Source organism: Anser cygnoides, chromosome 3 (genome assembly GCF_040182565.1).
Source record: "Anser cygnoides isolate HZ-2024a breed goose chromosome 3, Taihu_goose_T2T_genome, whole genome shotgun sequence".
Lineage (NCBI taxonomy): Eukaryota > Metazoa > Chordata > Aves > Anseriformes > Anatidae > Anser > Anser cygnoides.
This window is the reverse complement of record NC_089875.1, coordinates 47,351,363-47,365,174: the sequence shown is the minus strand read 5'-3', so window position 1 is coordinate 47,365,174 and position 13,812 is coordinate 47,351,363. Positions and strand designations below refer to the sequence as shown.

The 13,812-nt window shown below is 39.0% G+C and overlaps 1 protein-coding gene across 3 annotated transcripts in view; it reads right to left on the bottom strand.

The window, feature by feature from the left end:
• Positions 1–13,812, bottom strand: part of RPS6KA2 (ribosomal protein S6 kinase A2) — a 298,921-nt gene that overhangs the window by 46,021 nt on the left and 239,088 nt on the right. For all 3 annotated transcript variants that reach the window (XM_066994128.1, XM_048067792.2, XM_013186790.3), the window contains 4 exons: positions 12,786–12,823; positions 11,913–12,055; positions 5,317–5,387; positions 4,357–4,445 (listed from right to left, as the gene is read on the bottom strand). In XM_066994128.1, coding sequence (XP_066850229.1) covers positions 4,357–4,445; positions 5,317–5,387; positions 11,913–12,055; positions 12,786–12,823 — 341 coding nt within the window. The remainder of the gene's footprint in view (positions 1–4,356; positions 4,446–5,316; positions 5,388–11,912; positions 12,056–12,785; positions 12,824–13,812) is intronic.

The window sequence follows — 13,812 nt, the reverse complement described above, 5'->3', positions numbered from 1 at the left end:
CATCAAAGCAGAATGTTTCTTCTCTAGAAACATAGGACTAAGGAAAGAATAACCATTTCTTCAGCTTCTATGATGAGTCTACCAGCACATGCTTTTACTTTATACTGTTTTGGCCAAAAATCTCAATTATGAGGACTCTAGAACTTTATGGTGCTTAGCAGTGTAAGGAGTTCCTGAAATGCTCTTTAGATTTGTTTACCTACCTGAACAGACTGAGGACTTTGGGTATGTGAGAATTAGTTCTTTCCTTAAGTTACTAGAAATGCAATGAACTAACACCTTTACTGTTTATGATAATTTCTTTTCTGAGATGCTTACACCTTGTTTGCCTGGATATTCCCGTCAATCTATTTTAATAATTTGAAATTATGCCCATCCATAATCTGCAATTTTCTGTATTTAAACAAAACAACATGAATGCAGCGCTAAACTGACTATTTGTACAGTAGAGTATATAGGTTCAGAAAAGGGCAGACAGTGCCTATAACAAAAGATGCCAAAGAAAGACTTTCCATTTCTTTAAAATTTGTTAGAATTGTTAAAGAATTATCATGGGCACCAGACTAAAAAACAGAATCAGTTAAACGGTATCACTAAATTCCTTCTCTGCCTCATTTATCTCCCTCCAATCCTAGTATTTTTTCATTTGTACCTAAAGCTTCAAAACAAAGTTTCAAAACAAAGTTTTAGAATTCCTAATCAATCTTTACTTCCATTTGTTAAAATATCAAAACCAAACAGCAAAAAGCAAGATGGTAGTCAGAATAAAATGATTTTTTAAGCCCAGCATCTTTTGGCTTGCCAAAGTTTGAAATATTTTAGGACTAAATACAAACACTCTCCAGATTTGCAAACTTCTGAAACAATGACTGAAAACAAGTGTTTGATCCATAATATGGTTTCCACTTTATTTTAGCATGCTTCATTAATTTTCCAAAGATTTTTCAAAACAGGATGTCTAAGGCTACTTTTCTTTTATCTTCAGACTATTATTCCTTTCCCAGAAAAAGCTAAAATCTACAAAGCTGAAGTGGTCCTTTTATCTACTGACTTCTGTTCAGCATTTAGGCCAACCATTTAAGTATTTCTTCTTTCATTACCAACAAGCTTGTTTTCAACATCTTTCATGCTGATTCTCAATCAGTTGATAAACAGAATGCCTTCAGAAGATTTCCACTGCTATCCCAAAAAAACGTAAGGTCTATTTTTCTGTTATACTTTTAGATTTTATTTCCTTGAATGCTTTTGTTATAAATAATCTCTTCCTTTCTCCCAGACTTCATATTATTTTAACAAATCTCAGGTTTAAAACCGTGCCCCTTAGTAATTCCTCATATTAAAATGGAGAAAATACTGGGGCTAGAATTGCCATGGCTCATTTCTAAAGCTAAGCAATATCATTTATTTAAGTGAGCAGCTCCTTTTTAAATGACCGGCATCCAGAAATTCCCACTGACTTCACTGGAGCATATTTTGGATACATAGCAAATTGTGGAAAGCCACAAAACGAGCAGTGCATAACAAAACAAGAGACAGAGAAAGAGAAGAAAGCAGAAAGAAACAGAAGAGGGGAGTGAGGAAAAGTTTATGTTTGCTGCAGGGTCTTATTTTCCTGAATGTGGATTAAACCTAGAAATCTCTATTTTTCTTGAGGGCAATTGAAACCTGCTGAGGAATATGTTTTTGCACTGTCACCTCTATGGCATATCAGACTACAAGAGCTGCCATCAGGTCAGGAGTTAAAACCCATGGGAGCACAATGCCTCTGCAGGCTACGTGGGTGTCCCCCCAGGAGGAAAAGGGTCACAGGAGCGTGCCGAGGGATTGGCTCCCCTTTCCTGCCAGCCCAGAAGATGGCTTTGCAGGAGGCTGGGTGGTCTCTGTTCCCTGTGTGGAGCAAGGGCTCTTGTCTTCTACTCTCTCCTGGAGGCAGCCTACGCCATACCGTCCTCCTCCACAAGAGCCAGGCTCCCTCAGAAAACAGCTGAGCCCCCATGTCGGGTCACTGCATGAGGCAGGGGCTTCAGCTGAGTTGCTGCATTCATGCAGAAAACATCCGTTCACCCAAAATGTGACAGTCCAAGGTGGCTCAATGTAAAGCAGAGGGCTGGAATAGCCCACACGCTGCCTCACCTGAAGCAAGGGAAAGAGATACTGGAGCAAGAAGGTCAAGCAAAAGCTCAAGGGCACAGAGCACAGCGTTCATCTTCCCCATGTACGCATGCACACCCACATGTACCTATTAGAAACCGCAAGATCCATTGCTCAGGCAGATGGTGGTAGAAGTGGGCTGTCAAACAGTTTGCTCTCTGCCATCTGTCAGACCGCTAATGCTGTGACTGCTGCACAGAGGATTAAAAGCACTATGTGGCAAAGCTTCAGCAGCACCACCTCCAGCATCTGAGAAGTGAGTGTGGGTACCGCAAGGAAAGGGAGAAACCTCTCTTGCACCTCTTGCTCTTTCCACACCTCAGAACAAGTGATTTCCTAATTCAGCTTTTTGCTTCTAACCTTATGTCTCCAATCTGAAATAATCTTGCAAGTGTAAACAGTTGAAAGCAATAGCAGCAAATTGCTTTTCGCAAGTCTCAATATTTAACCGGTCTATGCCATTCCTTAAAAGACAAGCCATTTATTAGCTGCCAAAACTCCCATAGATGACAATGAGAGCCAACTACACATTTAAATAGGACCAGCCAGCTCCCTTCTTGTGATACAGTTTAGAGAATTGAAGGATTCAGTTTCTGCTCGCAAGGTCGGTCTTTTACAGAGCCTTTGAGTTTCCAGAGCAAAGTGTTTCCATCTAAAAGTACTGACACAGAAAAGCATGTCTAGAAATTTCTTAAGACACTGATAGCAGAAGAGCTACACAGGTTGGCTGTGTGGCAGGTGCATAAAGAAGCTCCTATACCTTCAAAAATAATTCATTATTCCAATGAAAAATAATTCTTTTTCTGCACTAAGAAGTTCACCCAAGGAAATCAATTCATTCCAACACTATCAGGCAAAGATGCATCTACTCCTGTGACAAATATAACTCTGAATCTTCAGAGGTCCTTCATATTTCCAGTTTTTCAGGTTTTCCCAGGTATCTTACTACTAGCTTTGTAAAATCTCATGCTCGGCCTGGATCAAAACTGTTGTGTCACCTCAGTCAAGGGCTTGGTCTGCCAGAGCTGGCAGATGTGAAGGGAGGAAGGGAACCCACTTTGTGGCACAGGCTCAGGGATAGAGTGCTTTGGATGTGGCAAGAGATGAACAGAGCATTTAAAATTATTAGGGAAATTTAAAAATAGGAAGACTTGAATGAGTGGAGGATACCAGTAATCAAAAGGTATTGATAAGTGGTGTATTAGAGTGTAAAAACAAACACAAAACCTACAAGAGAGGCACAAAGGAAAAGGAAACCAGGAGGAGTATAAAATGTGTACTTTGGAGCTATTCCCCACTGTCCTCTGGTTTGCCCTCTTCCTTTAGAAACAAGATTTTCCCTTGCTCATTCAAAACGCAGCAGAATCTGAGACTATTGTGGAAAAAAAATAAAAAATATATATATATATAAATATATATGTATTTTTTTTTCACAGAACAGGGTATAACTTCTAAATGAAAAAGAATACACTGCTGTTATCATGGTAACATTCACTTGATATGACCATTCTTATTTTTCCACATAACAAATGAAGACTAAAATTTCAATGAAAATTATGTGCCAGGCATGGTCCATGACCTGAACAAATGTGATGAATTTCTTAATTAAACTCCCAAAGGTAGAGACAGCATAAGATACATGATCCAATAAATTCCTTCAGTTTATCACAACTTAAATGGAATTAGTAACAAAGGGTGAAAATACATCAGTAAGAAAGGAGATAATACGTGCAGGGTAACAAAGAAAGCCTACTGTTAAAATGTTCCCAGCAACCAGAATGAGACAGCATTGAAATGCATTTTAGAATAGGAGAGCTCATGAAAAATTTTACTCCCTTTTTCTCCCTACCTCAGATCTGCAGCTAACCTATACAGAATAAAAAAGATCACTGTCTTCACAGTTCCCTATATTATCATATGCTGGAGTTGGGTTACACAGTTCATAAATGCTGGTGGTTCACTCTCCCTCTGCACCGAAAAAATAAAATCCAAGCTAATAATATGTTTGGGATTTCAGTGTTTTGCCTGTGCTCTTTGCAAATTTCTCTAGTAATGCTGAAGGTTTCCTGCACTCTGGGAAAGCACACAAAATGCACACAAAATGAAGAGGATAACTCTCAGGGAAATGATCTCCAAAGGAAATGATCACCACCTGACAAGACGGAACACACATAACAAATGCACTGATCAATTGTACGCCCATACCTAATCTGTTGGACGGGTTCCTTTTGAAGAGGGCTCGCAGCAGGCTCTGGGCTTCTATGCTCAAGAACTGTGGCATTCCCAGCTTGGCTCTGAAAGAACACAACACTTGAAAAGAAAATAGATTTTTCAAAAATTTTCTCCATCATATTGTGGTTTACAGAGCGGAATTGCAGTAGTCAGGAGGGGGCAGGCACATGAACTTGCTGACCAGAGGCATGACTACCTAAATACACCGCAATGAAAACTGAGGGCCTGATCCTGTTCTGTCGAATGATTTACCACTGGCATCACTAGAGTAGATCTAATGAATCTCATAATATCGTTTGCAGCCTAAATAGGTCATTTTCCTACTTTTTTTTCTTTTTAATTTTTTTTTTAGTTTGCAGAAATAAATTTGGGAATAAAGAGAAATTTAAAGAAACAAAGAAAACATTGTGAAAATAATGATAATAAATCACATTGATTAGAGTGAATAAAACTTTTCCCTTGGTTTCACAGTTACAGAGAAAAAACGTAAATGTAAGAAGTAAATTAAAAAATGTTATAGAAAGGTAAGCTTCAAACTCTGAAATAATTAAGTCTGTGCTTAACATTAAGTGAGTGTGAAAAACGCAAAGGACAAGATGTGAAACCTTGAAACAACAAAACATAAGCTATCCTGCAGAAATCTATTTCCACATCTGTATGGATAATGACATTCTGTATTATGGAAAGTAAGATGCATTTCTTTTGTAAGGCCTGCTCAGTAGTTCACTTCCTTCTATTTATTCTGAAGGCAATTTTAGAGCCACATGCAGGCATTAGCTGTGCGTACCTTATCAAATCCATGCCTTACAAAGCTTTGAAAAACTCATTATGCACATTATTATTCTCCATCCTTCATATACATAGGACCTATAGGTTGCCCCAAGGGCACGGCTAACTCATAGTTAAGGAAACGAAATAGGTTTCACTACTCACTTGAGAATAAGAGCCATTGTCTCTTTTCTGTCTTTACCCTGGAACGGTAACGATCCTGTCAGCATCTCAAACTGTGGAATAACAATAAAATGGCAAAGTGAGTAAGTGTTGAGACAGTCTGCATAGCTTATCTACACCATGATCATCTTCTATTCATTTCAAACATAACCAAAAACTTGAGGAAAAGGAACGGTCCAACAAGCTGTAGTTTGGAAAAAAACAATACAGCAAATGTGGATTTTGCAGAACATCAAGGACCACTATGACTATTTAGCTCAAGAGCCTTGTTACAAACTGATACTCAGGGTCAAGTTTTGGTATGTTTAACGAGAAGTATCATACTTGCTGCTTCTTCCAGCACCTGTCCTATGACAATGTTGGAGATGAGATATTTGGCTGGATGGACCTTTAGTCTGAACAGGTGTGGTTGTTCTTAGGTGTCTGGCATGGACTGTGGTGCAAGGGAAATGGGTTTACCACACCATCCCACACCTTTTCTTCATCCCTCGTGTCCCTTCCAATTTGGGATATTCTATGATTCTATGCTTCTTTTTACTTGAGTCCAACCACATTTACACTACTTAGAAATGTCATTGCTATACTTTGCAGGAGAAACAAGTTCAAACCCAACAACCTCAAGGCATTATTACTTTCTTTTTTCTCTCCCATTTTGGTTTCCCTGGCTGTACTCGATGAATTTTGCAAGTGTCACATTTAAACGAACCCAAGTCTCAAAGCAAAACTCAGCAATCATCATCAATTATTTGCTTAACTCACTTATGAAAACATCAGTCAATTATAGCTCCTTTGAAACAGAGCAATGCTTTCAGCAAATTTGACAGAAATTTCACATTTGTAATAAAAACAGCCAAAGAAATTTAGTATGGATTCAATACCAGGACTTTCATGCAGCTCTAGCCTCAGCGTTTCATGGGGGTATCAGTGGTAGTTGCTTCCTCTGACTAAAGGATGATGAAGGTTATGCCTCAGCAAATTAAAAACCAAGAACATAATTTAGCCCGGGTATAAAGGAGGACGATGTCCATTGAGGATGAGGAGGACGATTATTTGCTTATGTCTCTGATTCAGGCTTTGGATATCTTCTACTACAATAATACCTACTGATTAATATTAATTGCTATAAATTAAATATCTATTAAGGTAGGACAGATTGCAAACCACTACGTGGTTTTCGTACCTTACGACACAAATAGCTTCACTCCTCTCAGGAAGCAAATTTGTTGCAAAAGGAGCCTTTTTATTAGTAAAAACTGTCAAACTGCTTCATCGCCCGACTACTCCCTTTTTGCAGATTAGATAGGGCCATGTCATAAGAAAACTATATGAAAACATAAGAAAATTATAACTATGAAATTGCTAGGCTAGACTTGTGAAGAGGGCAAATGAGAGGCTTAGAAGCCTAGTAATTAATTGACTATAATTAATCAAAGGATTTGTCTGCATTATGAACAAATTACCTCAAAAGGATAAAACACAAGGCAGAAGCAAGGAAAAATACTTAAAAAATGTGCATATGACTGACAAATATAGACAAGATTTGGAAACATGAAGCTGTTAACTCCTGCTTGGTCTAAGAAAGTCAAGACAGCAGCTGTTTTGCAGGGCTGGTGGAAAGCAGTTTGTCTGCTAGAAAGAAATATGATGGGGTAGAATTGATAAAACTGCCTAAATGACATAGGAGCTCAAGCCCCATTTTCAAAATAATTCTGACCTATACGAGCTTTATTCCTGAACAAAATGGCAATATATCCTAGGGATGAGGGGCAGAGAATGTTGCTTCCCAGGGCAGTAACAAAAGTGACACATATTGTACAAAACCCTCATCACAATTTCTAAAGAGTTTCCTTTGCTTTCTGGATAAGTACCAAATGTTCACTTACACTTGCTCATGTTTCTTTGTTGTTATAATAAATCTAATTTCACAGCACTAACAATGCCTGCAACAGCTCATTTATTTTGGCAGAAATGGGCTTGACACTGCTGATGCAAATGATAACAGATCTAAACCACTGCTTGGTCAGTGACTACGCGGCAGGACGACAACTGCAGCTCCCACCCACTAGGATATCACAGGAAGATCTACAAATGCAGTGTGTGTGCAGGGCAAAGCAACCTGAGGGCAAGAATCTTGGATGCAATGTTCAAGGAGGAAGAAAAGGAAAAATAAATTGAAGTTGCAGGAGGGAGTGGGGGAAGTGACTGTCCTGGAGGCTGCAGGGAATATTTACTGCACTGCTTTAATGGCTAGCACTGTTACCACATGCCTCCAGTTACACAGGTCTAACACTGAGATTAATTCAGACTCAGAAGAAATGCACTTAACATCAATATTTAAAGTGAAATGCAGCTACTGTGAGTTAAATTTACTTGAGTTTTTGACTTCAGTGAACTCAACTCAGCAGCAGCTGGAAGAAAGCACTGGTTCCTCTAAATGCTGTCCTGATTCTAAAATTTGTTGAAGATTAAAAATGAAATAACAAAACTGAAAAAAAAAAAGAAAAAAAAAAACACCACCACACAATTTGAGATAGTTAATCTTATCAGTTAAGGTTGCTGCACAGCAGCCTCGTTTCCCGTTTATTTTTTAAAAAATCAAGAACTTGCTAAACCTAAACATGCAAGCAGAAGCGAGCATTTGCTGTGAACAGACTTTCACATAAATACAGAGTAGTATGGGTCACAGAAGGCTGACTGGGAGCTGAGCCTAGGTGTGAAGAAACTTTGCAGTATTTTTGGCTATTAATGCAGACTCTATAATTTTCTTTTCTCTGGGAAATGCAGTTTCCACTCTCCCCGCTTCCTCATCTGTATAAACCTAGTTGGTTTGTTCCTTGCCTTCCTTGAGAACAACTCACTTCTTGAATATTCTGGGGCGCCACCTTCTCTTAGCCAATACCTCAGAAGACTTTGCCTCCCTCCAACCTTGGCTTCCTTTCTGTACCAATCAGCAAGAAAGGCAATTATTCCCTGCTACAATTCAGTTGCCTACTAATACAACCACAAAACAAGCCTGATGGGAACGGATACGAGAAGTGATGCTGTTAGGTCATTTAGGAAGAGAATGAACAAGAAAAAATCCACAGCCTGGGGTGACTGCCAGATGAATAATCATAGCAGAGGGAAGGACAGCAGACAGCACAAACCATTTCAGCCTGAGTCTGCCCAAATATTGTGGGCAACAAATGATAAAATGCAAAGTTACAGAAGAAACTTGTCAATACTCCATTCCGGAGAGTAGAGAGACACTCTTGTCAGAATGGCTGGCCTACCCCCTCAGAATTTCCAGTCATTTTCCAGGAAGCTGGGAGCAGGTCAGCCACTCAGTTTTACCATTTGTAAAATGTACTATTTACCATTATTAGCCATCTGTGAAGCATAATGAATTTGTGTTTCCAAAGGGTTTGTATACCTTCATATAGCAGCTAGCATAGACATTTAAAATACTATTCATTAAGAAGACCATCCTTTGCAATGAGAACGAAACAAGAATATTATGATAGGATTTTGTACAAGAAGATAGTGTTGCTTTGTTATCTTTTATTTTTCCAATGTCACTGTGTGGTTAGGTTAAAGTGAAAATTACTACAGAGCAGAATACTTGGGCTAGCAAGGGAATCTTTTCTTTTTTTTATGCAGATTTCACTTCATTGCTGACAAATATAAATACATTTATTTTTATTTTTATTTGGGATGGACTGTGGAGTCATCGCACCCTTTCTTTCTCTAATTATAATCTCCTCTCTGCTGACATGACTCTCAATGGTGTGCAGTACTTTTTCCTGAAGTGAAAAGAGGTACAACTTCCACAATGGCTGTGGCTTCGTAAATCAGTACGATGAATTATAAACCCGCTGCTATGAGCCACCTTCTATTTTATGTCGCAGACAAGTTTATCTGGGCTTCAGAAATGACATAGTGGGCATCAAGTCTCTTGTGGAGCTGCTTAAAATTTATCAGTCATACACACAAATTTTTAACAAGTTAACTCAATTGCTTGTTTATGCAGATCTCTTGATGAGAAGAATATGCTTTTGTAGAATAGTGTTAAAACAGAGCAACGCTCTATCTAAAACCTCCAATACAGTAAGTAAGATGCAGGAAGGCAAAAAAAAAAAAAAGTTAAAAAAAATAAATGTCTGAATATGATAAACCACAACTTCTCCAGCATTTACTACAGCATTTACTAAATGAGAGGCAGGTATGTTGTAGTTTAACCTGGCTTGCAGCTAAGCATCACACAGCTGTTTGCTCACCCTGCCCCATGGGATGGGGGAGAGAATGCTTGAGAAAGGTGAATTTCAAGATTCATGTAACTATATGCATTGAGACCTACTAAGCTACCATAAGATGATTCAAACAGTCTGAGCAGCAAACAAACAGCAAATAATATTTCTGGGTTTGTGGTGAGTACCAAAGACATAGCTGGTGGTAAATGAAGTTTCACTTTCACTGACTTTAATAAGACTAGAACCTAATCTTTGTCAGATAAATTTGTCCTGATATTAATAATCACAACGTCTCACATTTGATGTTGCCTTCAAGGATCACTGTTTGACTGTAGACTGAGACTGGTCAAAGCATACCCCTGACTCCTCTTCATATTGTAGCATTAATCTCAGTTCACAGAAAAGAACAGATGAGAGAACCAATGTTTGGTTGCTCTTCTGATGGCTAGCTTACAAGCTGTTTTATCACTACTTCCTTACTGTGTTCCTTCTACTGACCAAAATTTAAACACAAAAATTACACTATCATGTTCCCTTCCTTTCAATCTACACATATGCCAACTGGTATATTTTCTAAGTATATTTCATACTATACTGCAAATAACTTCAAGAAATGCTAATAAATCATTTGGATACCATTTAACTCTCTGCTGTTTTTCAGACTGGCATAAAAACAGCTTCCCTAACAGAAGATTCAGGCGACAGACTGAAGAAAACAAGGAATGTTGAGAAGAGCACAAGACAGTATCAGAAATCTTCACGCACTTTTAGTGTTTGGAAATCCCCTTTTCCTGCCGCAATCAGTTAATTGTTAAAAAGGAAAAAAGCTTGAACTGATTAAAGCTTTTTTTTTTCCTCTAAGATGTCTGGTAGCACTCAAAGGCTTAAAGCATCAGCTTACAGTTAAAGTGATTTTTACTGTCTTTAAAGCATCTCCTTTTACGTGGATTCTTATCTTTCCTAATTCTAACATACTGAATTCCTGCCAGAGGGTATGAAGAAGAGAGAGAGATGGAGAAAAAAAAAAAAAAAAAGAAAGCCTAGCAAAAAAAACATGTGGGAAGGAACCAAGTTCATTAGCAGGTGAAAGAAAAACAATCTATGCACCAAATACATCAATGTTTCTTTTTAACTAGAGACAGACAGTGAGAAGGCACAGCTATCCTCCAAAAATAAACATATAATAAAAAATTTAAAAGGTTGGTGTGTATTTATTTTATGAGACATAATCTATTGATTTTCATGAACAAACGTGATTCATAAGTGCTCTGCAACCACAAATGGATTTGTGTCTGTAGGAGATAAGGATATTCTTCTTTTAAATTCAGGTAATAAATTGCAATGTTTATCTAGATTAGCTGCTGTTGACCAGTTAGATCAGTGATGTAGGCCTCCTCAAAAATGTTCCTGGTTTGCAAATTGCTTCCTATTCTTGCTTCCTTTGGAGACACCATTTGTCTACTTAGGGCAAACAAAATTTAAACAAACTCTTTGGATTGTGGTGGGTAGCATAACATACAGCTACCTAAAGTAGTTCCTGTGCCACAGGAAGTCTAGCTGTATTGTGGCTGCCTGTCAGTGGCGGTGCCCTGAGTGAGGGGACAAGCCTGAAGCCTGCACGCTTCAGGATGGCGACCTCATCTTTGTTACCTGAACATATCACTGTGGGAGTAGTAAATGAGGCTCAAGGGACAGTGCTGTGCTTGATGAAATGACACTGGGAGTAACCACATCAAAAAACCTACAGTGCTTTAACCTACAGGTTTAAAATGTATAGCAATGTCACAAAACAACTTCCCCCTGACCTTCCCCCTTTGTTCTGCTCAGCAGTCATGACACCAGAGACTGAAGAGGTGGGATGGGTACAGAAGGAAGCAGGTTAGAGCTCAAAGACCTAATTTTGGAAAGGCAGGCGTGAGGGGGGTTTAATGTTTCTCTGAGAGCCTTTTCTGGCGTTGCATCCCAGCATCAAACACAGCAGCTCTCACGAGCGTATTATCAACACCTTATCATCAGCCAAGCAGCTTCACTGTAGTTAGACATCTCTCACAGAGATCTTTTTGGAAAGTGTTTTCTAGGGACTCATCTCTTATGCAGGAGCTTTCTTCTACTTTTCAGGCTAACTGTATTTTGTGATGAGTTTATTCCTAAATGCTCTTGGGGCAACATCATTTTTTTTAGGATAGATAGCTCCTTTCTCTCTGTGGTATTTTTCCTTGTGATGTATTCGTATATGGTAGCTCTTGGACTAATGATCAGCTTCAATTAATGATTCACCCCTGCAACACTGAGGTATCTGATCACTTCTCCAGCCACCCCCCCAACAAACAAATACCACCTTTCCATTACCATGAGCACGCCGAAAGACCACCAGTCAGCACTCTGAGTGTGTCCTCGGCGGTTGACCACCTCTGGGGCCATATACTCTATTGTCCCACAGAATGAATATGCTCTCTTGTCATGGTCGATGGCTTCTTTACTTAGACCAAAATCTAAATAAATTAAAAAAAAAAATTGTCAGGTCTATAAAAAGGATTATTAACACTTGTGCTCACTTAGGCTGTTCAAACCAAACATATTTGGAGAAGAACACACCAAACAACTGATGAAGCACCTTCTGGCTGCGCACATATTTTGTGTGTGGAAAGATCATAGGCAGGTGTGCACTGATGCCCTGCCTATGCGGAGTGCCTTGCTGGCATCTGTTAAAATGTCTTGAAGGCAAGTGTACCCATTTCTCTGAGGTTCTGGCTCAAAGCAGAAGAGAATGTTTAAATGAGCAGAAACACTCTGTTCAGGTTTGGCAAAGAATGCTGGTAAGGATGTTTGCTCAGATTACCCTGATGAATAATAATTGCAGATGGAAAAGAGTTGTAAGGATGGCCAGACAGCATCTCCAGAGTGACAAAGGAATGGTTTTCCAAGGTGTCCTCTACTCAGTTATAAATTCAGAGAAATTAATCCGGAGTAATCAGTCATACTGGGAACATCCCTCCATCCATGGTGGTAGGCAGTCGAGAGTAAAAGCTTCAAGTCAGTCTGGAGAATGATTTTACCAAGAAAATACTATGTTCTCCATGTGCTGTGCAGCACATGAGTGCTTGATGAATTGCCAGAGGAAAGAATGCTTCTGATTTTTTTCCAAGCAAAGACCAAGTTGCATGAAGCATAGTGCGGAAAAAAATTAGCTCACAGGCATGGAGTTTTCTATTCCCCACATACCTGTTATCTTAATGTGTCCCTCTTCGTCAAGAAGAATGCTGTAAAGCAAAAAGCAAAGATAAATTCATTAGGTGGTCACAGATCACAGTTAACAAACATGAATAAAACATGGTTAAGACTAGTAAGGAGATATACATGATTCAAATACACCTGCAAATAAACCCTCAGTGCATGATATGCCTCCAGAAAGAAAAATGATCCCCGAAGGTCTGACTGATCTCATGCCTGAAGCAAGCAGAGCCTGTGGCAGTTGCACAGGGAGCCTCCTCTTTTCTCCACAGCATGCTTGGGATGGGGATGGGAACTGAGCTCAGAAAGAACAAGGTGTTCAAAGCAAACAGCTGCAGAGAATTTGCTTCCAGCAGGAGAAGGAGCTATAGGTTCTCCCCTGTTCTTGTAATAATAAAGGCACGGACACAAATAATAAAGGCTTGGACTCCCTGGACCTGAAATTAATTCCAAAGGTAGATATGTTCATGCTAAAGTAATAAAAGTGATCGCAGAGCATAATGACTATTCACAACCTAGCTGCATGGATCTTAGCCCCTGCTAATTTATTCTGTCCGGAAGCATAAATGAAAATTCAGCCTGGCAGCCAAATCCAAGTGTTCTCACGTTTGCCACCTGCCAACTTTTCTTATTCTCACAAAGGCACTCCAACATTTCTGTGAGAAAAGTGACTGTAGTTTGCAAAAAGCATTGCTGGATTTTTACAGAAATAAGAAGGCACACTGAAACTGAAAAATAATGATTTTTGGTAATTTTTCTGCCTATTAGTACTGACATAATAATGAGGGTGGTGTTCCTTCAGTCCTAGCTAGATTTAGTGTCAGCCTTTTCAAACTGGTCTAGCGAGGTATAAGCTATTTTTGTAATTTCATTCTCTCAGAGAGTCACTTTAATCCATTTATTCAGGAAGAAAATAAGACAGAAGCAAAGCTAACACATTAGGAAAGGTTGTGTGTAACTCTTGTGAAAGGTTGTCTCTGAGCTGAAACATAATTGAAAAGAGATGATCTTCTGCCAT